The sequence below is a fragment of the Haliotis rufescens genome, unplaced genomic scaffold, assembly GCF_023055435.1.
Source record: "Haliotis rufescens isolate VD_foot unplaced genomic scaffold, xgHalRufe1.0.p SCAF_20, whole genome shotgun sequence".
In the NCBI taxonomy this organism is placed as follows: Eukaryota; Metazoa; Mollusca; class Gastropoda; order Lepetellida; family Haliotidae; genus Haliotis; species Haliotis rufescens.
In genome coordinates, this window is record NW_025963891.1 from 2513565 (window position 1) to 2541267 (window position 27703).

At 38.0% G+C, this 27703-nt stretch overlaps 1 protein-coding gene across 8 annotated transcripts; it reads left to right on the plus strand.

Annotated features, from left to right (window-relative positions):
- The first annotated feature begins 332 nt into the window (after positions 1 to 332).
- On the plus strand, positions 333 to 25874 carry LOC124142728 (histone acetyltransferase KAT6B-like). Of its 8 annotated transcripts, none has more exons than XM_046511341.2 (19): positions 333 to 512; positions 1082 to 1997; positions 4571 to 4679; positions 7073 to 7185; positions 7746 to 7827; positions 8007 to 8160; positions 8324 to 9228; positions 11527 to 11657; positions 13133 to 13251; positions 13933 to 14005; positions 15549 to 15779; positions 15987 to 16080; positions 16322 to 16468; positions 17851 to 17935; positions 18255 to 18471; positions 19826 to 19927; positions 20686 to 20797; positions 21204 to 21460; positions 22763 to 25874. In XM_046511341.2, exons 2-19 carry the CDS (start codon positions 1386 to 1388, stop codon positions 25328 to 25330), a joined length of 6111 nt encoding a protein of 2036 aa, XP_046367297.2. In that variant the 5' UTR covers positions 333 to 512; positions 1082 to 1385; the 3' UTR covers positions 25331 to 25874. The 8 variants fall into 8 exon arrangements, with proteins under 8 accessions (XP_046367297.2, XP_046367299.2, XP_046367298.2 ...); XM_046511343.2 differs by having other exon boundaries at positions 18255 to 18414; XM_046511342.2 differs by having other exon boundaries at positions 11527 to 11627.
- Positions 25875 to 27703: the final 1829 nt, after the last annotated feature.

Genomic DNA, 27703 nt, shown 5'->3' on the forward strand with positions numbered 1-27703 from the left:
ATACACAATTTAGTGCCCTCACAGAGCCGAAGCATATCACTTATCAACATCAGCCAATCAAATCGCTTCTTCCTATAGAACGGGACAAATTGTTTCAACAAGGCTATCCGGCGGGAGAAAGTATGTCAGGTGAATTTCACATTCGTAATATTTTCGGGACTACGAAGTAAGTATCATCAATCTGGATATTACATGCATATAGATCACATACAAAGCTATGTGATTCAATTGTATTTCATCGCTGATAAATGACAGTAACGACACGAAAATCCGAAAGAGACGTGCACTTCATGATCAACATCTAAATTCTCCCAAAGAATTGGCTAGCGTCTGTTATGAGACGGCGGCCATATTTGCTTGTACGGCTTTCAAGTGTAATGGTGGATTTGAAAGCTTGCGACTTTTAACAATTTTCCTGGTGGCGTACAGACAATACATAACCCCAATTGTATTGATTTTGAAGGACAAGATGCCATAGTTGCCAAATATAATATTAATGGCACTGGAAAATGGTAAGTACGCACAAAAATTACCTATTTCTTCCCGTATGTTTTGGAGTGTATTTGAAACCCCGATTCGACCAAAGCGGTTATGGTTAATATATTTTGTTACATGTATAAGTCACATTATTTGACCTGCCGTATATATACATGGGGTTGAAATACTATTTTATATTGCAAAGCGACATCGTTTAAACGTCCCAATAAGTGGTTACTGGATTTTTTTGTCAGTACGCAGAAGCCGCGACCGCCATTTTGTCTGTTTCAAGCTCAAGACGGGAGGGAAAGTTGCGTCGCCATTTTTACCCGCTGAAGCCAAGATCTGTGCAAAAAATAGCGATTACTCAGAATTTTCAACTATTTCGTATGTGATAGTAATGACAACAAATTGTTGATGTGTTGCTGTAAGTGTGTCAAGTTGGCAATAGATAGGGCCTTTGTTCGGCGGTTGTCCTTTGTCTACGCGCTGTGTGTTGAGCCGAGAAGATACCGTGTCAGTAGGTCGGTTTTAATTTTAAGGATATTGTTAGTAATTTTTGTGTTACAAGGAGAATAATTGTAATATTTTCTGCTTTTTTCAGATGCCATAGACGTTTAGAAACAGACGTTACCGCTGTCATCTCGTCCAAAATGAACACCTTTGGTTGACGGAATTTTCAAGAATTGTGGATTTATCAAGTTATTTCTCGAAATAATAATTTATTTTAATTTTTCTAACAATTACCTAATATATCCAATATATTGGAGTGATTGTCACATCCGATGTGGCAAGTTAAGCCAATCAACTTTGTGAACACCGGAGAGTTGCCGACTCGGGTGGACATGATGGACTGTTGTGACAAAGCAAATCGAATCAACAAAGTGTAACACTGTGTTACCCCCAACATGGTTAGGGAGGGGGACACGGGTTTGACCAATCCGACCTATGCAAAATGGTTGATTGAAGCTATTAAGAAAGTTAAACAACAGAAGCAGCGGCCGAGTCTAGAGCGAATAAGCAATGCAGTCCGTCAAAACCACAAGGTCAGTAAAGAATCTATCGAGGAACAACTTGAGTTGGCTGTTACTGATGGAATTGTACTGAAAACTTACAACAAGGGATTGATCTCTTACAAGGACCCATCTCGTATTGTTCAGCTACAGTCACGAAATCTGAAGATCGGAAAGAAAGATGACCTAACTAAAGTCATCGTGAGAACTGTGAGAGAGTTGGGTGAAGTTGGAGGTTCTAGCCTGAAAAGCATTGAGAAGTTTATCAGGAGAAGCTATAACATTGAACTGTGTGATGGAGTTGATTTGGCACAGCAAATAAAATTGTCCATAAAATCTGGCATTCAAAAAGGACTACTTTTGCAGGATGGAAGATTCATTAAACTTGGGACTGCACCGGTCAGTGAATCTGATTCTGCTGGCTCGAACAGCAGCAACAGTTTTCACAGCAGTATTGATGATGACAAACACTTTGACGACATCATTTTGCCGTTTGAAAGACACAAAGTAAGTATTTGTGAATGACAACACATATCATATCACAGTCATATATCATGTTTTATTGAGGATATATTTAAGATTCTATTAAAGTTGTTTTTGTTTTGAATAGACCCCTTTTTGTGTATCGATTTTCAAGGGAGTAGTATCTGTGTATACATTGACTTATTTTGTCACTCCTGTTAAACACTAGTATCTAACCAAAAATTGTACCAGCTGGCCTTTTGAAAATCTATAAAGTTTACTTTGTGTATTATTAGTTGATATGCAACTTGTCACAAGCACATGCATGTTAGATGTTGTGATTCCTGAGTCACATGGCTTTGTTTACCCTGGAAGCGTGTCTAGCTGGCAATCCTGCGGTTGGCAAGTTCTCGCTTTGCCAGGACAGAACATTCTTCAGTATAACTGGGTCGCAGTCCTGCTAGCTTTATTTACCCCATACCAAACAAAGGGGGTTTAAACATTTGCATTTGTCTAGCTGGTTGACTGACTCTTAATGTGAATGGTGAATTTAGACACCAGTTGTAAGTCTTTTGTGTGTTGTGCTTAGTTAAATCTTTCTCAACACATGTGGAAAGAGAGAGGGAAGTCAGTAATTGGCTGATTAAATTTGTAGGATGAGCAACAGAGATAAATGGTGTATTTGTAGGATGAGGTGTCCAATGTGCCCTTAACAGTGAATTAGCATGCCCAGTATTGCCCACTGTGGCTGCCTGCCTGCCCAACAGCTCAGAGGAGCAACGAGCCTTGATAATGTCGCAAGTAGCTCTTGTATTGATTCTGACGGCACTTGCCTAGTGGAAGCCATAGTAGCACAATCTGTTTGTGTGGTGTTTCTCTTTCGCTGATTGATCATGTGATACCCCTTCCTTGATGGCTGCTCAATCAATACGGCCATAGGGAGCTGGCTTTCTGAAAAGTGTCATTAGTGTAACAAGGCAAGTGCTGCATAATATCTGATACTGTTACACTCTAACTGACACTAGATTAATTGCTATTGGGGGAAGACAGTGGGGAGATTCAGTAAATTATTTAGCTATTAGGACTTGAAGGTTATAATTATCGTGTTAAATCTTATAGTTGAGTGTATGCATATGTCCATTCGCAGGATATATCAACAGATAGTGGTCATGGGGAGCTGTTGACATGATTTTTGACATATGGTTATCTTGGTGATAAGGTACAGAGATTGTAATCCATCCTGGGAAACTGTGTCACATACTAAAGAATGATAAAAGAATCTGGGGAAATTTGTTTCTTTTATTATTGTGCATAAATACCTGTCTCTCCTAGAAATTGTTAGATCGCTAGCCCAAACTTGTCATATTACTCTTTTCATGTACGTTGTCATTAGCCAAGGTTTCCCGGCCAAATGAATATTTACTGGATACCAATTTTGTAACTGTGACTAAACATGCCCATGTTAAAGATAGACATAGTATCTTCAACATAAATTTGGAAATAAATTGTAAGTTTCAGTTAATGCACATATTTTGCAGTTTTTAAAATGATTTTATTGTGGTGTTAAGAAGTATAAAATAATCTTGTATAGCTTCCACATATCAGCACTGAGCTCACAGTGATTACCCCAAGCTATGGCTAATGTGAATCTTTAGTAGAGTAATGATAGCACCTGGAAGTAAACAGTACTTTTTCTGTAAGAGTTGGCAAGTTGATACTGAAGTTGTGCTGGAGGTGTTAATAGCATCCCTCCAGAGGTCATGTCATGGGCCTTTCAGTTTTTCTTAATGTTTATCGATTTGGGTTCTGACATATCCAATATTAAGTGCCATAGATGATAGCAGTTGTGAATTTCCTGTTATTGTAATCACAAGGAAGCATTTAACTTAGCACAAATTTCAGTGTAACAGCATTAATTTCCTGTTTCTGTAGACGCTTTTAACTTACTTACTCTCGCATTGTTGTATGCCAAATTCACAGTATTAGAAAGCAGCACTAGTCCTGTTGTCCAAACTATTCATAATTGTTAAGGCATCATGGGATGAATTTTTTTTAAATTGGATGATTTTTATATTACTTTTATGATAATTTCTACTACTGCAGCCTTAATGGTGTTTACTGTGGTTATTATCTAACTGGTTCATTATTTACATTTCTTTTCAAACTGTTCAAATAAGAATATTTTGTGTTAATATTTTTAGCATATTCTTTGTGGCATTTTTGCTTCCTTTATTCCCTCAACTGATACAGTGTATGTATTGACAGCTGTCTCAGTGAGAAGACATCTATCCTTTTGGTTAAAGGATACAACAAATTATAGTGTACTTTAATCAAAATTTGTTTGCTAAGATTTTGAGTTACTGTGTCATAATTAATATTTAGATGTTTATCTTTATATTTGGATTGAATACTTGTTGGTAAAGTAACCCGTTACCTGTGAAATTAGGCATGGTTGCAGTTGGTTGGACTTTCTATGAAAAATGATGGTTTGATTTCTTAAATGCAAATATTGTCCACCTCCAAGTAGAATTTGATTCAGTTCTAAGCCACATTAAATATTTTATTTTAGCATGTATTTGATGTAATCAAGAGTCTTAATATGTCCTATTTGTTTTCAGAAACTTGCCAAGCCACTGCCACTCTGTAGCTTCTGTCTAGGGCCAGCAGAGAAAAACAGGGACGGCAAATTTGAAGAACTCATCTCATGTGCAACTTGTGGTAGTAGTGGTAAGATATTGACCAATTTCGTTACTAGTAAAATATTAAATGTAATTTCAGAAAGTGTTAAAGAATGTGAAAGAAGTAATAAGATTGCTTGAGCTGCAAGAATGTGTTCTGATGTTTTCTTTCTGATACGTTTGTTTTGAATTACAATGATTGTTTATGAAGATGGTACTATTGAGTTTAGAAAGAAAGTTTGTGGATGTGTGACAGTCATATGAGGGGTAATTAAGGTACTTAAACCGTACGCATTTGTGGTCTTCATGTCTTGAGAATTGATGAAGCTAAACATCCAACCAAACAAGCACAAAGTTTTAGCATGTGCTTATATAAGTCAGACTATTATGCCCTTCTGGCTTCGTCACTGCACGGAGCTCTAACGGAAATACACAAAACAAGATTGGTAGTGTTTGAGGGCGCACACACACACTCACACACTTGTAGAAGTGGTGACGTAACTGCACAGAAGATGACTAGCTGTTGATGACAAAGTGACAGTTGGTGACAATGGCTGATCTCGCTAACAGATGAAAATTGAAATTCTGCAAATACAAAGTTAAAGGTAATAATGTTAAACTCACTGAGCTAACATATTGAATAGTTCTGTTTTCAGACTGATTTGTTGTAATTAATGTTGTTTATCTTTCATCTTCACCAACACACAGCACAGGTTACTGAGGTTACATAGATTATTGTAGAACACTCCTATCTGCAAGTAATATATATTTAGCTAGACATTCTTCCCAGGTAAAGATGTAGAAATAAAGATGAGGTGTCAGCCTTTTCATTCATTCATTCAATGTTTTAAAATCATGTGATAAACATAACACTATTGCATTAAATGTGGAAGAACAAATCAAAATGACCTATCAGTTAAATTGATGAAACAAATATGTTTACTCATTAAATTTTATTATTTAGACATGTTGTTCAGTCACTGCTTAAAACATCCAGGATGTTATATTCCAACTGTTAAGATTTAGGCAACAAGTTATTTATAGCATCCCTGTGGTGTCCTATTTGCAGGAGCAGCATTTGAGTGGCCTGGAATAATCATTTTCATATTTTGAATTTACCTTCCACCTGAACATAATGTTTATTGACACATCAAGCTACATTCTGCACTGTTGTTGTATGCACTTGAAGAGCCAAGTACAGTGATGTTCAGACAGCCTGATTGTCATGGACTTGACTGTCTGTAACCTGACACACTGTTTCTCAGGTATTTGATTGCCTTGTTAGTGTACATTCCTGAGGTACTGAGGCCTCTGGAAAACATCAGTGATCCAAACCAAGGATACTCCCTTGCTCGACTAATCTGGGAAGATAAGTAGCTATGAACCTAAACACCTCTTTCTGCTTAACCCACTGCTGTCTGTACTGGGCTTTTGCAAAAACTGCAGCTGGCAACTTATCACCCATGTCCAGTTTCAGATTACGTAGTTGGATACACCAGTAACTTTGAAAAGCTTGCATTATTCTGTGCAGGGTGGAGTTATTGTCAGTCTACATGTGATGTTCATTGTCATTGCAGAAATTGTAAGACATATTCTGTGTAAATGTTATACCACTTAGCTAACTTATGATTTAGTTTTATCAGTTGATTATCCTCTATAGTCTCTTGGCATAATGGACCATGTTTTGAAACTCTTTTGTTGAAAAGGATACATTTTGTGGGAGGGTGACATACTTTTAGGAAAGTTTCTTGGGTCTTACTCTTAAACAGGCTGATATTCAAATTACTGAATCATTGATGCAAATACCATGGGAGCGTTCAAAGGCACCCTTAATTCTTAACCCTGCCAAATGTTATGACCGATCCAATGTTTGTTTTGTGATTTTTCACTGTACAATAGATAACAAACACATCATAACTTTAGAATAGCCTACAAACTTGTAGAGTATTTGAGAACATTGCCTCTACCTACACTGTTTTGAAATTTAATTTACCATTATTGGACCACAACATGGAATTTTCTGCTTTGTCTAACAATTGCAAAATATCTGTCACTCAATATCAGTCCAAACAGGGTGTTTTCAGGCTTTTGAAACTATCAGACGGTGGTTGCTGTGCTTACATTTGCACCAAATTTATGTGTTTTCATTGCATTCTATAAACATTCATTGCCAATCCTTTTTAACATCTTTTAAATACATCAACTTGATGTGAATTCCAAATATTTGGCAGTGCAATATTTACTTTGGTTGGTTGCCTGATATTTCTGAATGTTGGACTTACACAGTGATCTTTCTCACCTAAAAGTTAATGGTCAATTGAAACATCTAGCTAGTAAGCAATACTTCCGATGCGTTGAAAACCTTCCTTTATTCAGCAGATACTAGATCCGTTTTCTAATATTTTTGATTCCCTCATTTGATAGTGTGTTTTTGGTTTTCAGGTCATCCAACATGTCTCAAATTTGCGCCCGAACTGGCATTGAAAGTGAGAAGATTGCGATGGCAGTGTATAGACTGCAAAAGATGTTCGTTTTGTGGGAAGTCTGGAAAAGAGGTCAGTAATACTGAATACTGCATAGGATGTTTCTGATATAAAAGCTTCCTGTAAGGCATAAATTCTGTTCTAGAATTATTATGACATGTGTCACATGCCTATCTCTGTGCATTGTTAATATCAAACACGATCAAAACATATTAGTCAAAGCTGTAATTACTTCCTTACACTGGTCAACATTTACTGCAAAACTCTTTCCACAAGGCAGGAAAGTTTCTGCTACACATGAACCCCACTGATAATTTCTAAAGTTTTGTTCTAAAACAAATAGGCAGATTTTAGATGTCAGTTATGATGGATATCCAGATAGTGTCTTGAGTATGCATGAGAAACATCAAGTAATACATGCACTTTTATGTAAAGAAAAACAATTGAAAGCAACCCCCTCCTGCCCCTTTCTGGCTAGTGTTTTGATTTTGAGATGTGTAACATAATGTTTGATGGCATGTCCGGAAGGTTGATTTGATGAGATTTGAGGTTAATGCTCTACACACCAGTTTGTATCACAGTTGAAAAACATAGATGTTGAAAAATCTAACAAAAAGTGTCTTCTCTTTCAGGACAATATGCTCTTCTGTGATGCCTGTGATAGGGGATATCATATGCAGTGTTGTGATCCACCTTTGAACAAAGCTCCAAAAGGTGAGGCCAATATGATGAAGATACACTTGAGAATAAGGCAGTTAAGTTTAAACTAATAGTTTGTAAAGCTTGATCAACTGAAAATAAAGTATGGTGTCATACAGTATGAATACTAATAATCAAATACAACAATATCACAATGGTGTGGATCTTATTGCATTTGTTCTTCCTGATTGTAGGGGCATGGAGCTGCAACATATGTGATCCAAATAGGGGTAACAAGAAAGGGAAAAAGTTCCTTGAAATGGCAGCACGATATACACAGCGGCTGAGGGCCAAAGAAAAGGCAGCTAAACTTGAAAAGGCAAAGGCAGTCCTCAATGCTGCAAGAAAGTGAGTACATTCAAATTCATTCATTCAGATTATATCTCATTAATGTTTTGTGGAAGCTCTTCATACATTTTTGTAGATGTTCTTCTGATTTAGTTGAGAAAATCCTATTGATTGCATTTGCAGTAGTCCAATAACTTTAATAAATATGAATTTACTTTTGCAGGCAATATGAATCTGTGACTTCTGGGAAGGGCCTACCTCGAGGGCGGCGTCCAAAGCACAGAATTCCTGGTACTACTTCCATGTCCTCATCATTGTTGATGGCTACAACAGGGAATAATGTTCATCTGAAACACTACAGGTCCCTGGAAAATGGTCACAGCAGCAGAGAGGACAAGGAAAACACAAGGGCAGCAGCATCAACGGCAGAAAATGGCAATCATAGCTCCTCCTCATCCTCATGTGAGTCAGACAGTGATGAGGACTTGAGCATCTTACAACCTTTCATGGCTGTCAACAAACCTAAGGGCTTAATAGATGGCCTATCACGCTTCTTTACTCCGTCTAACAAGAGAAAATCTCGAGTCTCACTTAGTTCTTTAGAAGCTGACTTGGCAGCTCTAGTGTCTAAGCCAAAACCTGGTCGACCCAGCAAATCGCGACAGGCTGCAAAAAAATTGTTGAAAAAGTCCAAACTTTTACAAGTGAATAAAAGACGCAGATTTCATAACTGCCCACCAGGTAGTGGTCAGCTTAAGGGCCTTTTTGATGGCCTTTCACACCTGTTTACTGCACAGGGGGATAGGAAGCGTAACTTTCCAATTTACACACCACCAAGGGGCATGCAAAAGCTCTTGTCAATACAGACTAGTACACCTATTCAAGACCCTTTCTTGGATATTGAGATTGATAAACCAGACAATCCCTTTGAATTTACTGGCATAGAGAGCCCTGTAATTCTCCCACCTATCAGGGGTAGGGGAAGGGGAATTCACAAACCTGACTGGAGTGACTTAGGATTTCTCTCGACGTCCCTCAACAAGCACAAAGGACGAGGACGAGGGGTTTCCACGCCAACCGAAACCTCTATTGGCAGAGGGCGGGGGCGAGGCCGTGGACAGAAAAAGGGTAAGATGATTGATGATACTTACACAAAATCAAGCGATGTGGCAATGTCTTAAGGCAGAGTAGCTAGTGAGAAAGAACTGTGTATTCATGAAATGGGCAGAATCTGAAACCAGACTTTAGAAATGGGCAGTACTTGTCCTGTTTGTGTACAATGCCATTGTGAATGCATTGATCATCATTCTGTCTTTGGAAACCTCCTATCCTATCCTGGAACGACAACGAAGATGTTTCACTCTTGATCAACTACCTACCTGCTACCCAAATTTGAAGGAAAGCCTTCTGTGACGAACATGTGCATGGCTCTCACTCTCCAGTTACCTCTTCCTACCTAGATACTCACTCAGTCACTCACTCACTCACTCACTCACTACCCATTCACTCACCCACTGTCCTCTTCTCTACTTGCATCACAATAACCAAATAAATAGGCAGATAGTACCAGCCATGAAGATGCCATGTAGTTGTTACAGTATGTAGCTTATGTCTGCTTTCCTTCAGTAGATTAGTTCGGGTTTGGTTGGTTGCGGTGTTTTTATTTGAATCTGCCAAGTCTGAAATGGTTTGTCAAACAACACTCCTATGGAACGCATACAAGTTCAACTAAGAGATTTTGGGAAAGTGTGTTTGTAATACAGGGCTTCAAAAGAGCCTTTGATCTGACCAGTCCTAGTTTGATGAAACCATAGCCAATCAACATTGGTATTCTGTGGAAAATAATGAACAAAGATTTTGAAGTCCAAATGCTTATCTTTCAACATGCTGAAAACCGTGATTGAAATTTTTGCTACTGTTGTTGCTGAAGGTATATATAATTATGTGACAAGGTTACAGTTCTAGATATGTTTGAAGTATTCATGAAATATTCATGAAAAACAAAACAAGGCCAGGCCCACTTAGACAGTAGATCTATTGCACCTTGCTCAGTTGTTCCATAGGGTGGACGGCATGCCATTTCTAACTTTTCATAGTAAACATTTAACCAAGTTAGTTACGTGCAGCTTTCACTATTCATGTTTTAAGTTTTCGGCACTTTTGATATGCTGCTTGTTTGTAATGAAGAATTGTCTCTTTTTTTCATGTTATTTATACAAAAATATGTATCATGATCATCATGCCTGATCTTGCTTAGTTTCATATAATTTTGTTATAATGTTTGTGAAGTTGTTCTGATCATTTTTCATTTTTCTTTTCAGCTTTTTGTTACTACATTCATTTTAAAGTATTTGAACAGATTTGGTTTTACTGAATTTGATATTTTGCTTTTAGCTACAGAAGCCTTTGTCTGTGTCTTTTCATGGGAAATGCATCGTTTTAGCTCTGGCATCACATTATTTAAGAGTATAAAATCTATGCTTTCCCTCGGTATTTAGGTGATATGTCGCTCAGAAGATTCCACAGTTGACCACTGTCTAGTATGACTGACAGAACAACAAGTTGATTGAGCCACATTAAGACATAGGCTAACGGATGTTTGAGGGGATGCCAGCATTTAACATGGAAAATACAGTTAAAGCCATCTGTCCAAGTCTCTGGTGGTTGAAACGCTTGAGGTCAACTGATCCGCACCGCGACCAATCTGAACCAGATTGTATCAATTAGTCGCAATAAACAGTGGATCTTGATGAACTAGTTATTTCATTATTGGGGACAGATTCATGAGTTTTTTATTTCAGTGTGACACACATGTTTATGTGTTACATTGTTTTAGAGAATGTATTATACATCTCACTGTGTGAATGTTATTGAGATGGCCTTTTACTCAATGAGAGTATCATCTTCATAAACTGTCATTGTAATTGTGTTGATATTTGAAACATTTGTTCCATTTCCTCTCAAGGTATGTATCAGTGCTCTGTTTTATTGAATGTGGTGATGGTCTCTTGATACCAATCTGTGGATTGGGTGCAAAAAAATCTGAAACCAATTTTATAAGAGACCTCTGGTGTCGACATGTTATCCATTACTTGTACTTTTACAATGTTTTCTCTTGCATTGTGACAAAAATATTTTTCATAATGTCATTTGAAACATACATAACGTGACAAGTGAAGTAAACAATAAACAAACTTTTATGTCATATCAGCAAAATGAATCTGTATAGGCTCCCACTGGTGCTATATCTATTGTGAATGAGGTTAATTTGTTTGTACCCTAAAAAGATATATCTGTACCAATGTGTATGGAAATGCACTGAAGATTGCAACTGTTACGTATGAACACTGATCCACACTGCGAGAATGATGAGATTTGCTGTGCTTCTGTTGATATGGTTTAACACTTATTTATGTTGTGTTACAGACAAGGAGAGCTCTGCAGCCCCCCTGCCTCACTTGGTGACTGAGGGTGACATTGATCTGTTCAAGCAGGCGCAGGAAAAGGCACAGCAGTCGCTCGGACAAGTGAGTTGGCCCGGCGGCTATGGTCACAAGGTCTCTGTCGTAACATGCAAGCACTGCTTTGCTTCTCCTTTCTCTTTCACATTTTAATCTTGTTCATATGCCATCATTCATTATGCATCGTGAAATATAAATGCTTTGAACTGAATTTGTTCTGCGTTTTGTAATGTTTGATGTTATATATGCAAGGATGAGTATCTTTCGTGAATTTCCATGAATTGACCACAAATTTGTTAAAATCGGATGGCTTCCCCCATAAACACCTCCAAATTATGGACCATGCTCCATGGCAAAGAAGTTACAGCTGAAAAGGAAAAGATCCATTTCTCATCCTTGCGTATATATACAACTTGATGAAAATTAATCAATTACATGTAAGAATGTTTTCTTGATGTATGAAAACTCCTAGTAAACAGAAGTATATATGCATTTGGATGTAAACTCTCTTTGCAAGCTATGGTCCAACCTAAACAGTCTGAATAAAAATCCTTGTAATATTGCTGTGTTTTCCGGTACATGAAATCCAGAAAAACGAATTTTCAATTTTGAAAATGTTTTTGCAGTAAGTGATTAGTTTGATGTTGGAAAATTGTAATGGTGTAATGAAATCTGTAATTAAAAAATCAATAAAATTCAGTTTAATTTTTTATGCCAGGCATGATGTTGTATTTGTTTTGTAAAGTGTTTTACGTTGAATGGCTATCATTGATGTATCATGTAATTTGTGGCGTCTCACAAGTGTCTCTGTCAGCCCATGCACTCTTCCCTGTTTTCGCAATTGTATTCTATATTCTTTTGACATCATTGCTGCTTTTACCTGCTTTTCCAGTTTTAACTGTTTTAAAACAAAGTATGTTTTTTCTTTATTATTTCAACTACAATATTCATTAACAATTTGTGACCAAGTTTGGAAGTGTTACTGATATTCTATTATTATGACATTTGAACATATTGAAATTGTGTCAGAAAGATTAAGAGTTTCTATGCATTACAGAAGAGAAATGTACACTAAAGGAACAGACTTATTCATAATAAAGATATACTGAAACTGTAACTTGCAAAATGTACATGAACCTTTCTCCTCACACTCATTCCGTTTTTACCAAGAGATAGTCTTTTCACAGTGGTTGGCTTTTGTGGCCAATATGATTCATACAAATATGTCCCAGTGGAGTGAGTTGACACCATTCCTAACACTGGTTTACAGTGGCATATTTATAAGTCAATAGAATAAACAACAAGTTGTGTATTTAGATAAAGCTGTGAATCTCGGTAGTCACAGGAATATTTTGTTGTTGATTGGGCAGTGCATTTGATGTGAGAATGAAGTTTGATTGATCTGTGATATTGCACATTATTTGGCTTGCTTCCAGTGCCTTTGCATGTATTGACATTATGTATATTTGTCCAGGTGTCTTCCTCATGTAACTGGCATTCTGAGTGCTGGATATTGGCCATGGCTTGAGTACACAACTTGTAGTATAACCATTGTTTGTTTTGCCTCTCAGAGCTCCAACACAGGAGATGCTCCGTCCGAACCTCAACACCGATTTCCACCATGTATTGAATTTGGGAAATATGAGATACAAACATGGTACTCATCTCCCTACCCACAAGAATATGCCAGGTAAGTCAAGACCGTGGTACTTGGAAATTGAAAATTTGAAAATGTGTCCATTAGCAATTAGTGAGGCAAAGTGGAAAATCACTTCATCTAATTTTTAGATGAAAACAGGCAGCCAGGAAAAGAATTCCCAGCTGTCTTGAAATTTTTAAGATAATATGACATAAAATAACACTTAATTATCCCAAAGGAAATTTGGTTTTCATCAGTACAAGGTCTCACCATTTGTTAAACACACATGGCACTATCAAATAAATGCTCAACAATTATTTATCACAAGACTTATTATAAAACCTGGTACTAGCTGGTATGAATGAATTCTGAGCCCTGGTGGCTATTCATTGCTTTTATTAAGATGATGAAATAAACTATTCTTATACCATTTGATCAGTTAAGCATGGATTAATAGTTATGCTGTTTTATGTTATGGGCCTAAAAACTGTTGCATGCCTCATGTGAGACATTAGGACGCCTTATCAATACATGGCACTTTTCCAAATTAAGGGGGATCCTGGAGTTGAGGTCTTCGCTTCTCCTCAGGTATTTGAATCTAGTGTCCCTCTAAATCTTCATCTTAGTGTTATGACAAAGACCCTTTGATGTTCATGCTTAATTTCGAACACAACATAGAAGCTGTCAGTGGAACATTACTTGCATTTCATACTGAAAATCTCTTGTTTTCAGGTTACCAAAGTTGTACATATGTGAATTTTGTCTGAAATATATGAAGAGTAGAAGCATTCTCCAAAGACACATGGTAAGTCAAGTTCTTGTTTTATGTGCATTATTCTACATCTACATTTTGATTAAATCATAAAGTCATAAAGGTGAAAGTTATTTTACATTGACCGAAAGTAACCCAGAAAGCCTAAGTAATGATAGCACACTGGAACACCATCAAGATTTAAAATTTTATTATACCACAGGATACTCTTCTACACACTTAGACTGGCTTCTTCCCTGGAAGTATAGTCAAGTGTTTTTTCATCATGAATAAGGGTGAAACGATACACCGATATTCCGATGCATCGCGATACTTGACCCACGGTACGATATACGATAAACGTGGACCCATTTATCGATGCGCCACGATACCGAATGCAAATCTCAAGTACAGCTATTCCTCGAAGTTGTGCCTTTCAATCAACCGCTAACTCTGTTATAGTGCGCGGTAACGAATGGCTCCCCAAAACGTACTTACATTTTTAATAAGCTCAGGTTTTACACTAACAGATGTTTTTTCCCCATCTCAAAAAACATTATCAGCTGATCACCGCAAGCACATAACACTGGAAATACCAGTCAGCAAAACCGAACTGAAGTACACAATTCAATACCATCATTATACCATCTTGTTATTAAAACGTGTTCATTGTATATCTGGACATGTGTTTGTAACATATTTTATTAATTTTATTCAAACTTTCATTTAATATTGTTTTCATTAAGTTAGGTGAAATCGTGTGTGAAGAGATACAGCAACCACGGTCAGATAACCGCTTTTGACGCATTTAAACGAACTTTAGTTGCTAAAGAATGGATACATATATTAAACATGACATACTTTGACTCGTTAAAAGTCATATTTGTGGCAATTTGGCTAATATATTTCAACATAACATTTTCGCAATCGAAATACCTGTCGCGGGGAAGTCCCTACGGTGACTGGTGAAATTGTTCCATGCGTAAAAATATCCTGCAACAGTAATCACCAGTACCAAAATGCTACGCTTGTGGTTTTTATAATTTTAAATACATATAGAGTAAAAGCTGCAACTAAAGTAACACGATATGGGAATATATTATTCCTGATAAAACAATAATTTCAGATACAATTTCTTCGACCATTGCATACAAATTCTTTGAAGTTGTATAACTGGTGAAGTACATTAATTATTTTCTGGTGTTTGAACTTTGAATTGTTTTGAAGGAAAGTTAGAGAAAGTTCCACTTTGAAGCTTAACAACTTCAGTAGTCTTGTTATTATAAAATAATGTTGACTGTTCAAAAATCATGAAAGGTTCAATCTTGACATGCTTTAAGTCTTGTTTTTGTATCATTGCGTACGGAGATATGTATCGTATCGTGACCAGAATATCGAGATGCGTATCGTATCGTGACCAGAATATCGAGATGCGTATCGTATCGTGACCTTCCTGTATCGTTGCAGCCCTAATCATAAATCAGATTTTGCAAGTTGCTAAGTTGTTTTTGTCTGTGTTTTGTGGGTGTGATATGTAATGAGGTTGTAGCCTGACACTCTATGACATTTTGTGGCATCTGTGTTTTCTTCTCACCAGAGCAAGTGTGGCCTCCACCATCCTCCAGCCAATGAGATCTACAGAAAAGGAGATCTCTCTGTGTTCGAGGTGGATGGCAATGTCAGCAAAATATACTGTCAGAACCTGTGTCTACTAGCCAAGCTGTTCCTCGACCACAAGACGTTATACTACGATGTAGAACCATTCCTCTTCTATGTACTTACGCACAATGACGACACCGGATGTCATCTGGTGGGCTACTTCTCAAAGGTATGTTTGTATGATAGAAACAATACCTAGGGGCAAGAATTGATGCTACGAAACTGTGTAACACTCTATATAGAGAAGAAGTTCAAATGTAACAGCTACGAATGTGTCTTGAGTCTACATTGGCTATGCTTTTATGAACCCTTGTAAATAGAAATGCATGTCTTGATGTTATGTCTACTGTAAATGAATGATTTGCCTACATTCCAGGAGAAGCACTGCCAACAGAAGTACAATGTATCCTGTATCATGACAATGCCACAGCACCAGCGGAAGGGATATGGCAGATTTCTCATTGAATTTAGTATGTATCTGTTATCATGCACAAGCATACTTTTTTATGATGAAATATCTGTATTACGAAATAGGTTTTTCATAGAAAATTGTAACAGAGTTAATAGTTCAACAGTTTGTCTATTGAATTGACAACCCATAATCTATTTGTCCTATATGGTTCGGCGACATATAGCCGTGTTAAGTATCTGCATTGCAATAGATTAGATTTGAATATATGCTGTGAATGAAAGGATTGGTTCCCTGTGCAGGTTACCTACTGTCAAGGATTGAAGGTCAACCTGGCTCCCCAGAGAAGCCACTGTCAGACTTGGGAAAAGTCAGCTACATGGCATATTGGCGCAGCATCATCATTGAATACATGCACAAGGTGGCCGACGATAAAATAACCATCAAAGGTCAGTAGGGTAGTCAAGATTTCTATTCATATTTTGTATTTAATCTCTTTTTGTGGCTTTGTAAGTTCTTAGCTCTGATTGACCAAGTGGTAAACCTGCATTAGCAGATGTTTGAGAAGAGAGCTAACTCTTCTTGCCTATTCCAAGTGCAAGATGGGATCAACATTCAAACTAAATGCACTTTTAGAGAATATGTACTATGTTGAAAAACTGTTTAACAAACTACTCTTTTTGTCAATATGAAGTAAGTTTCCCGTATCTAAGTTTGATTGGAATTTACAATTGTCTAGAAACTGCAACATATCTCACTTCTACGAACAACGGTTGTGAGCTCATTTATATTAATGAGTTATACCTTTTATGGAAAAAGTTCCCTGAAACTTTTACATCATCATACGTCATAGGCTTGTCCATTAAAGTTTAGACATGGTTTTCCTGTTCATATGGAACATGACTGCTATGATTAGATTGATGTGTTCTGTTGGCAAAAGCAGTGCTATTGCCTCTTGAAATTTGATTTGCAACTATCACACCAGGGGAATACTAGTGATTTCGGACTAGTGATTTATATTAAATCCCTAGGTTTGGGGAGAAATCAACTGATCTTTCTAGATTTTCACTTGTCTTGGGCTGACAGACTTGAGGCCTGGTCTATCCATTGATACCTTAGTTTTTGCCTTAAACTCAAAGAAGAAAGTGTAGTAACTCTCAAGGCTCTTTCAGACAAGCAGAATTCATTCTCTGTTAAGCATAAAGAGGTTGAAGTATGGTTCAAATACATTGCAAAGGAACATTTTCTGTCATCTGCATGCTTGATTTTTATATACAGTTTTACCAAGGAATTCCGTCCATCCATCTGTCCCTTTCTCTCTTTCCGAAGACATTTATTTGTGTGACCTATAGCTTGAAAACTGCTTCATGAATACTTTTGGAATTTGGTGAACACCTTTTATACCCATAGGAAAGTCGCAGTGCGAAGTTTGATTTCTATATTTGGATTTTCTGACAAAATACATATTTTTATTTTTTTTAATTTAGAAATTGTTTACTTAATCATTTCTGTGATCTATAACTATGAAACAACAGCATGGATTATTTTCAAATTTAGGGACCAGTTTCCATACTAATACAAGATGTGCAGTGCAAAGTTTGATTTTGATAGTGTATTTTCTGAAAAACATATGATGTTTATAAGTTTGTGAACTTAGAATTTTTTAAATTCAACATTTGTACAACCTGGGACTTAAAAACTACTTCATGGAATTTTTTCAATTGGGGTACAGTTTCTATACCAATAGGAAAGATGCAGTGCAAAGTTTGATTTTGATAACTGGATTTTCTGAGAAAATATTGCTTTATTGCAACTTTGTCTTTTTTTCCAGCTATCAGTCGTTCTACTGGGATGTGTCCTCATGATGTTGCTGGAACCCTGCAGCAGCTGACCTTCATGATCAAGAAAGATGGAAAGTACGTATTGAGACTATTTATTACAACCCAAGAACATGTTGCTAATTACATGTATCCCTTTAGTAAGAAAATACTAAAAAACAGTTTCAGTATTCAGTCATTGTGTGTCATACAGTTGGACATGGAGTGTGGCAAACAACAAGTTTTTCCTCAGTTATTGGAATTTTATTTTCCTTTCATCTTCATGTTTAGAAACAAGGCATCTATAGTGCCATATAAGTCTCAATATCTGAAATGCTTAGTTCATTTTTGTTTTGTTTTTTCTTAGATTGCAGTAAATAAGTGTTACATTTACTATAATACTGTACATGTTTTTTAGAATTGTCATATCTGTGAATCGCAAGAAGATCCAAGAATACATGGATAAACTGAAGTTAAAAGCACACCAACGTCTTGAGCTAGATGCTGAGTGCCTACGCTGGACTCCTTTAATATCAAATCAAACTCTATTGGAAGAAGAGAAACGTGCTGAGAAAGAGGTGGGTCCAAGGTTCCGTCTGCCATTTGGAGCTCCTACAACTTCTAGATACTTTCGGGTGGGTAATATTTGGGTTGTTGTATGGTGGCATGCTTGTGCTGTGAAGACCATTTCTGTATGGGATGTTACCAGCAACTCTTGGGCTTTTCTTGTCTGCACCCACCTGCATAGTGTTACTTTTGTTTCTCAGGGGTATCTTGTAGCAAGGTATGTCATTATTACTTTGACCATTATCCACATTTTGTATGTAGTTCTGTTATGTCCTTAGATAGCTTTTCTTAATCACAAATGTAGTTGTTTCATTGGGAAAGGAATGAAGTAGCATATCATATCATTTAAAGCCAAGACTCATTTTAGCTAAAGCTTTGCCATGAATGCTTTCGCAGTAACATGCATTATACTCAATCATCCTAAACTAAGATGTGCGTCATTCGATATAGGGTAAGGTGCAGCATGACATGCACAAAGTTTGTATAGCTATGTACACTAATTGCAGTGAGAATAATGTTTTTCATAGAATGTATAATTTTGAACTGTGTTGGCCTAGTCTGTTAACTACACTTTCAAGTCATCTTATATGCAGAAAACAATCTAAACCTTTTTGATCATGGTACTGAACAGTGATAGTCTGTGGGGATAAGTCAATGCCAAGCTTCCTGCAAAATGTATTAAGTGATGTCCGATATTAACATTTGCCAGGAAGGTTGAGAGAAAACTCATCTGAATTTGATCAATTCATTTCTGAATCTATTCAGGAGACTTCATGAATGTAGAACCTTGATGTGTGTTATCAGTTTAAATATTTTGGTGTTGTAATCCCAAAGACTTTAGTTCATTTTATCATCTGAATTGTTTTTTAAGTAGATATACCTCACGTATTTTGCACATCAATAGAAAAGAACATATCATTGTCAGTCTCAGAAAAACAAGTCATTAATCTCAATTTCATACATTGAGTGTTTGGTTTATATACTTCGTCGCAACCAACTCAATAATCTATATCCTGGTATGCTTTATTTGCATGTTGTTGTTTCATAAGAACTGTTCATTTTTTTAATACTGATTCATGAACATTTCATTGCACGCTTCATTTAGTGTGTCAGAGCTATGTTCTGTCTGTTGTTGTCACACCGAAAAATATATAAAGAAGCAGGTCATATTAATAACCAGTATCACATGATGTCAAATTGTCATTAAGCAAAAGATGTTGCAAGAATGTTTTCCGAATGTATTTGCAGTATGTTATGAATGTAACAAGGTTCAAAGAATATATTCATAATTTTTTTGCAAAAATGGTGTCTGTTAAGAATAGTTTTGAAAGTCTTATGAGTGTGAAGTCTAGGCGTTTTGGAAATTGTATCTACCGGTACTGTATATGCATATGAAATGAATGTGTTAATCATGTGCTACAGTTACGAGAGATGAGTGAAGTGGTCAACAGCATAGCAGAAGACCGACGCCAGCTGCTAGAAGATTCAAAGCTCAGTCCTGTAAAAGAGGACCCAATCAAAAAGGTAAGCTGGGTTTGAACAAACTGCCATAAAGGCCTTAAAAAGTGTTTATGCCTTTGAATGTTGTACATATGGTAAATCAGGCTGCCTCCGTGGTCTTGTGAGAGCGTCCGCCCGGAGAGCGGAAGGTCCGGGGTTTGATCCCCGGCCACGTCATACAAAAAGATGTTAAAAGATTGTACTTGTTGTTACCCTGTCTGGCGCTCGGCATTAAGGGGCTAAAACAAGGATTGGTCGGCTCGGAGTCAGTATACTGTGTCTGAGTGGGGTATTGATGTTAAACTGCGGCATGGTATCTCAGTGAGCTAGCACTATAAATCGGGATCAGTCCAGAATAGTACAAGCAGCCACACACACACACACACACACACACACACACACACACACACACACACACACACACACACACACACACACACACACACACACACACACACACACACACACACACATGCACGTCGCTATATAAGTGCAATAATCTTGGACGCGACGTTAAACCCAATTTCACCTCACCTCACCTCACATATGGTAAATCCATTAAGGCCTGCTGTCAGGGTCCATAAAGCTTTGATCGACTTATCATTGAGTTAATACTATGAATTCTTCTATGATATTGAAGGCATTAGACTTGATTGTTGTACTTATAAGTTGCTTCAAGTTGTTACAACTCATCAGATTTCAAGGACCCTTGAGGAAGTAACTCCTCCCATCTCCTCCCAATTCCATATTCAGTTTGCCTTGAAAAGTGAATGTATATTCAGGTTGGCAAGAAGCCAGGGAGAAAAAGGCTGAACAGCTTCAAGTCTCCTGAGCCAGAACCCAAGAGATCTCGGAAGAGTCTTATGACAGAAATCAGCAACAGCTACCTTGAAGGTGAGGGATTAGTTTGTTAAGACTCTCACAACACAATTGCTAACTACATATGTTAGTTTATGCAACCAATTGATTTTTGATATGTTAATATTTTGTTCAGCAAAGTGATTTTGATACTGCCTTGAAATTAAAGAAAAAAAGCAACAAATCTGATTGGTAAGGTCATATGTAAATTTAGATTTAGGTTGATGTCGGGGATATAGTCATCATCTGGTCTATCTGTATTTCGAAACTTAAAAACCATGCAAGATTTTTCATCCAAACATGATACATATATTCACCAGGGCCTGAAGTATGCCTTATGCTATTGTGGGGGCTAGAGGGAGGGAGGGGATTTGTCATCTTCTGATGACTTTTATTTTGATATCTTAGATAACTCATGTGCATTCATATTTACAATCCCCAGATAAACTGAAGAGTGTTCCTAAAACCGAAGACAATCTAAATGGCAACAATTGTAATAAAATGTCAAACAAGACTCTAAAGAAAGAAATCAAAGGAAGACCTGAGATCACACTTCGAAGAAATGGACATATTGTAGCAGAACATGTTGTTCAGAAGAGGCGAAAGAGGAAAGGTGGCTGGCCAAAAGGAGTTCCCCGTGGCTCGCCTGTGAAGAAAGACCCGGTGGTACGTCGAGGCCGGCCAGGCAGACCACGAAAGGTGGGTGCTCCTGCATGAGCTGTGACAGGTGTGACATAATGAGATCCGCATCCGGATCAGTAGTTCATGTAGATGGCTTGTCCGGCACTATTTGCCATATCATGCTTTTAGTTTTCTTTTCTTCTCTCTTGAAAATGTATATCAGGGAAAATGAATATCAATGATAAGAAATTTCAACTGTGCTGAAGTATACATATTGCTTGAGTAAGTACCTATCATTTAGAAAAGAAAGAGAAATAGAGTGCCTTATGTTCTCCTTGGACCATTGTTTATGCAGATTCATATTTTAAGTGTCAAATTCCACTGATGCTCAATGTTATTGAAAATCTATAAAGACTAAATGCGCAGTGGTGAATCTGTGCAGTTTGGCTTATGATACATCTTGCAACCTGTAACTATATCACAGGTTTCTGACCAACATATCTGCCTGCAAGATCATACATTGTTCACAAAGATTGAAAACTTGCCTTCTTTTAATGGACATTTATAGAGACAATCTTGTTTTGGCTGAATGGGAATGTGTAATGTAAAATTTGTCCATTAAGTACATTTAGGTACTTGATGCACAATATCATTCTGTACATCCTTTGTTATAGCTTGGTTATTATTGCACTCTACTCAATGATTGTTCCATGCATTATGAAGAACACAAGATTCATAAGGATGTCACATTATGCACACGTTCACTTTTCGCATGTGGTATTTTATGTTCTAGAGAAGTAATTTTTCAATTTGCTTTCTTCAAGATCTTTAACTTGTCAACCTGTGGTATCAAACCATGTCCAATTGTGCAATATTTTCTCACTACTGTTGACGTCAAACATTAGACTTAGCTTGTGCATTATAGTTATAGAACAAAGATTGTACTGACATCACTCAAGGTATGTGTATCACAATCCAGTTGCCCCATGTAGTATTGAATAGTGTATTGCTTATTCAGAGCAAAGGGATGAACTTCCTATTATTTGTTGAAAAGGAGGGCCAATGTCTTCATATCGATAGAGATGCTGCAAATCTTATGAAGTACTTTAAGCAGAGAAAGATGCCTTGTGTGTAAGAAAATATTGGAGGAAGGAATGCTGTGTTTTACTCCGATATCTGTATTTTATGAAGACAGGTACCCTGATCTGAATCTGTCTGAATGTCTTGTACTCTTCCAAGAGAGCTTAAAAGTCTTGTCTTCTCTTTCAAGGAAATATTGATGTAATTATCAAATGTTTCCTTTTCTTCTTTGAAGAAGGTATCTTTAAATTCAGTCCTAGGAAACTAAAGAATGCATCCAATTCTTATTTTTCTCTTCAGCTTCGCCACAGAACCCTGGTGGAATCTCAAGTCTCAGGTGCAGAAGAAAGTGATGGCCCATCATCCCCAGTGGATCCAAAATTGGAAAACAAAAGTGATACTGAGGAGGAAGAGCCTGAGACAAAACGTGAAGAAGAGGAGGATGTTGATGATGAGGTGACCATCAATGGAGATGTCAGTAAGTTGACAGATGGTAGTGATGGGGAGGAGATGGACATGGATATCACAAACACTTCTGTACAGAATTCAGTGTCACCTGACAAGACGGTGTCTGTGAACAGCACTGCAGACTCGGGTAGACAGAGCAAGAGTGATGATGTGGCTGACTGTGATGACAACAATGAAGAGAAAGACAGTAAGAGTGACGATTCATCGTCATCATCATCGTCGTCGTCTGATACTGACAGTAGTGATGATGATGAAGATGATGATGATGAGGAGGAGGAGGACGAAAGTCAGGAGGAAGATGAGAAGAAGTGTAGTGAGGTTGATACAGAGGTATCTGTTAAGGCCCCAATTGAAAGTGAGAAAGTGGTGAAATCTGTTGATATTCATACCAATGGAGTTGACACCGTAAGGGAAAAAGAGAATGGGGAAACAGTTGAAAGTGCTATTAAAAGTGATGATGATGAAGATGATGATGAGGAAGAGGACGATGATGATGATGAAGAGGAGGAGGAAGAAGATGAGGAGGAGGAAAGTGAAGAAAGTGAGAAAGAGGAGACTGTAAGTTCACCCAAAAATGTTCCAAAATTGGAGTCTCCAGCAAGTCTGGAACAGGAAAGAGAAACATTACCCAGTGAGTCTTCAGGTCCACCTGAGCCAAGTCCAGCCATTGAACCTACAGAATGTGTGTCTGATTCAAATAGTGATGATGGGCCCCCTGCCCCACTCACGCCACAAGTGCCAACTCCACGGCCTATGTCTCCTAACGTACCCATGCCAAGCCCAGGTGCCAACCCAGACTCTGAGCCAGAGCCTGAGCAATTGCCTATGCATGAGCCAGAGCCACGGCCACCCACTCCGCGCCAAGAAGAGCCAGTGATTCAGGAGAGCAAACAACCAGAGACTCCCCCATCTCCACAAGTACCAACACCAGTTCCTGCAGCAGCAGCAGCTGAAACCCCAATAGCAACATCTGCTTCAACTAATTCCTCTGTGGAACACACACCAGAAACAGCAGACATACCCAGTGATGATAATTTCCAGGATATTAGTAGTGATACCACTGTGCAGGATACTCTCAGTGCCTCTAATAACTTTGAGGAAGCTCTTGCACAGGAACTGAGGAACAATTATGAACAAATTGACAACAGTGCAACAGGTAGCATTGCAACCGAGCAAATGGCTCAGCGTGACATGAGCATGAACAATGTACAGCCCCCAACCCCGAACCATCCAAGCCAGACCTGTAGTAGTGTGGGACCTGTGTTTTCACCCCAGAATACGCAGATCAATAACATGCCTAATACCAATCTAGGCAACAATGGATTTAATACAGTTGATATAGATGTGACACAGTTAGGTCTTGAGTCCCCTACATCGATTAGTAGTAATGAGATGGCCAACAACTCAGTTGAATCTGCTCCCACCCCTAATTATTCTGATTGTGCACAAGCACAGATGCCCCCAACCCAGATGCCTCAACCACAGCAGCTACCCCCTGCAACGCCACAGCAACAACAGCAGCAGAGCTGTGCGCAGGTTCAGAGTTGTGCTCAGTTGCCACAGAATTGTTGTATTCAAGCCCAGCAGTCGTACTGCAATAACCAAAGTCGTGTGACTCGATTCATGGACACTGTTCAACATCACCCAATGCAGATGCCTGTAAGTACAGGAACGTACCTTCCACCACCAGCTACAAGCTCTGTGGTATACGGGTCATCTGGTTCAAGTTACAGTCCTAGTATGCTACCCCAGAATACCCACAGACTGGTTCACAATAATACTCCTTGTGGAGGACAACAGAACACGGGCAACTACCAGAATCCAAATAGCTGTAGTTTGTCCAAATTACAGCAAATGACTGCTAATATGATGGACTTGATGCATGAAAATACCATGACCCCGCCACCCAATCTGACCCCTCCACCTCATACCATGACCCCACCTCCGGCCATGATCCGCTCCATGGCAACTCCGCCCATTCCCAATCTTCAGCCACAACTTCAACTTCAGCCTCAACAGTGTAGCAAGTATCCAAGGAGCAGACAAACCACACGTAAACCTCAAAGTGCTAACCCTAATGTGACTGTAAACCCCAGTGTGCCGTTCACTCCAAACGTGACAATTCAGCCAGGGTCTGGTATGCTTCCCCGGTACAATATGAACATGTTCAATAGTTATCGTCAACCAATGATAAATCATGGTTATATTCCCAACCATGGTTTCTTGAACCAACCTCAACTGCCAATGCAGGTTGGGATGATGAACATGCACCCTGCAGCCCAGCAACCCTTCCAGCAACAAATGCAGCAGTCCCAGTCCAACAACCCCATGTACGCTTACAGCTATATGACTGCTCCATCACTCAACATGAACAATGTTAACCCTGTCATGCGGAGGTAGTACTTGCCCCACTGACATACAACACATGCCATAAAACTTTCATTGCATTTCATTTTGTGTATATATATCAGAGAGTTTGCTCATTTTCACCCATTTTCATTGTTTGCATTTGTTCAGGTGCAAAGTGTTAAACTAATTTATGCCGTGATGGATCACAAGATGATAGTGACATTTGTGACAAGTGATCAAAGATCTCAGACATGAGATAGTGAGTGCTATGTTCAATAAGTGGAGATTACTACACCCAGCAGAACAAGATAATCATTGTTTCGTAGACATGGTTTGGACATTTTGTCCTAGTCATGCTGTACATTTGACTTAAAAAGTTCACCTTCTGAACACAGGGACATCCCGAGTGTCTATTTTACTAGATGTCTCAGGTTTTTCTTACTTAGAGGTCAACTGTTGTACAGTTTTTATTATTTCACCTTCCATTGATAACTGTGAGGTCGTATTTGTCTGATGGTATATTTTTGTCTAGATTGTAAAGATCTTTAAAAAAAATGTGCATTGTGCATTTTGAATAAATTATAACTTAATTCTATTTATCACTCATCTGAGTGAATGTCTTTTTGTCTTTATCATGATGAAGTGCTTTGCTGAAGAGCTGAATACAAACACAGAACTGGGACTCCAATGAAGTCAAACATCGTAGAAAACACCTGATGTGAGGCCGTTACACCTTACAAACTGGACTCTTAGATTCAGAATTTCTTATGGAACTAGAAAAGTGTTTGCTAGAAAAGATTATCAACAAACTACCAGCAACACGGATGTAGTACATTACTAGAACCACCACATGCCAAGTCAAGATGAAATTCCTTGTATTGAAAATTCATTCATTAAAAAGTGAAGGTTGAACAAAGTTTGCAAAACTACCAAAGGGCTTAGAAAGTTAACTGTCTTCAATTTGATCATGGAGTTCCACCATTGTAAAATATAACAAGAAAACAGTGTTATCACTATCCTCCACCAACAGTGAGTGAGTGTGTTTGGTTTAACACCACAATATTCCAGTTGTATCTCAGTATTGCAGCTTAATGTGGGAGGAAAGCTAAAAGTGGTGCAGGTCTCAGACACGATCTCAAACCACGATCATAGGTTTCTGCGCAAGGGATGCAACTCTGCACAGTGAGTTTTTTTCACCTTGGACAACTGGGCCACACACGTCCCCTCCCCAGCCATGGGGCCTCCTTAGAATCTTGTTTGTACAATAGTGAATAATATGGAATAGATTGAAATTAATACACACATAAAGGCCCCTTCTCTGGAATAGAAAATTTATGGCACCTATTTTAGAATAATGTCTTGTATGTATAGATCCTTTTAGATAAGCTTGCAATGCTTCATTAATATAACTTAAGTGACTATGAATAACATGGAATTTAAAAAATTTTTTTTTTAAGACAGTCTTGACAAGTTTCTCTTACAAAAGCATGCAAACCTATATTCATGGAACTTGTCATTTTTGAGAAAATTAGTCCCCATTTCATATGCATAAAGTTGCAAAGCATGGAGCAGGGGCCATAACTGAATTTAAGAACCTATTTTGGAAATAATTTAAGATCATGACCAGTAACATCTGTGTAAACTTTAATTTCTCCATTTAAACTTAAAAAAACTTGTCCCCATTGGGATGCAGAAGGATGGATGGCCATACTCCATTCCTATATCCCCTGCGCGAATTCGTGGCTGGAGGATAAATATGTATAGCCATTACCTTGCGGCTACAGGAGGAAGATGTTTGGGTAAATTGGAAATGCTGGAATTTATTATTCAAATCGTTCCCCACTGAAGATGTGTATGAGTTTAGCAGTTTATGATTAAACAGAAGAATGTATTGGTTTCACACACAGCTATAAATCACAATGTCTGGACCTAGACTTGAAATAGGCCCCAGACTGCAGAGCACAGCCTCTTGACACCTGTGGTAACTCAAGTTGGACACTGACCCAATATTAGTTGAGATGAAGACAAAGTTCCTTCAGTTGGGGCACTTATTACTCATTAAAGATGCCACAGTGTAGATATGTTTTCTCCGTCAAAACATTTCAAGGGACCCACCCTGAGCATGTACATGAACAAGAAATATTGAGGTCTTTAGCAACCCATGCCTGTCATAAGAGGCGACTAACAGGATTGGGTGGTCAGACTTGGTTGATGCATGTCATAGATCACAAATGCATGGATCGATGCTCATGGTGTCAGTCACTGGATTGTCTGGTCCAGACTCGACTATTTACAGACCGCTGTCATGTAGCTGGAATATTGCTGAGTGTGGCGTTAAACAAAAAAACAAAACAATCATAACAAAAAACATAAGAAAATGACATTTTGTAATCATCTGTTGGAAAGGATGAAACAATATACAAA

Bases quoted from the DNA above. Each gene is read 5' to 3' on its own strand.
- LOC124142728 (XM_046511341.2), top strand. From the start codon at position 1,386: ATGGTTAGGGAGGGGGACACGGGTTTGACCAATCCGACCTATGCAAAA. The intron at 9,229-11,526 runs GTAAGATGATTG...GTTGTGTTACAG, and splicing joins AGGCCGTGGACAGAAAAAGG to ACAAGGAGAGCTCTGCAGCC. The intron at 19,928-20,685 runs GTAAGCTGGGTT...ATGTATATTCAG, and splicing joins AAGAGGACCCAATCAAAAAG to GTTGGCAAGAAGCCAGGGAG.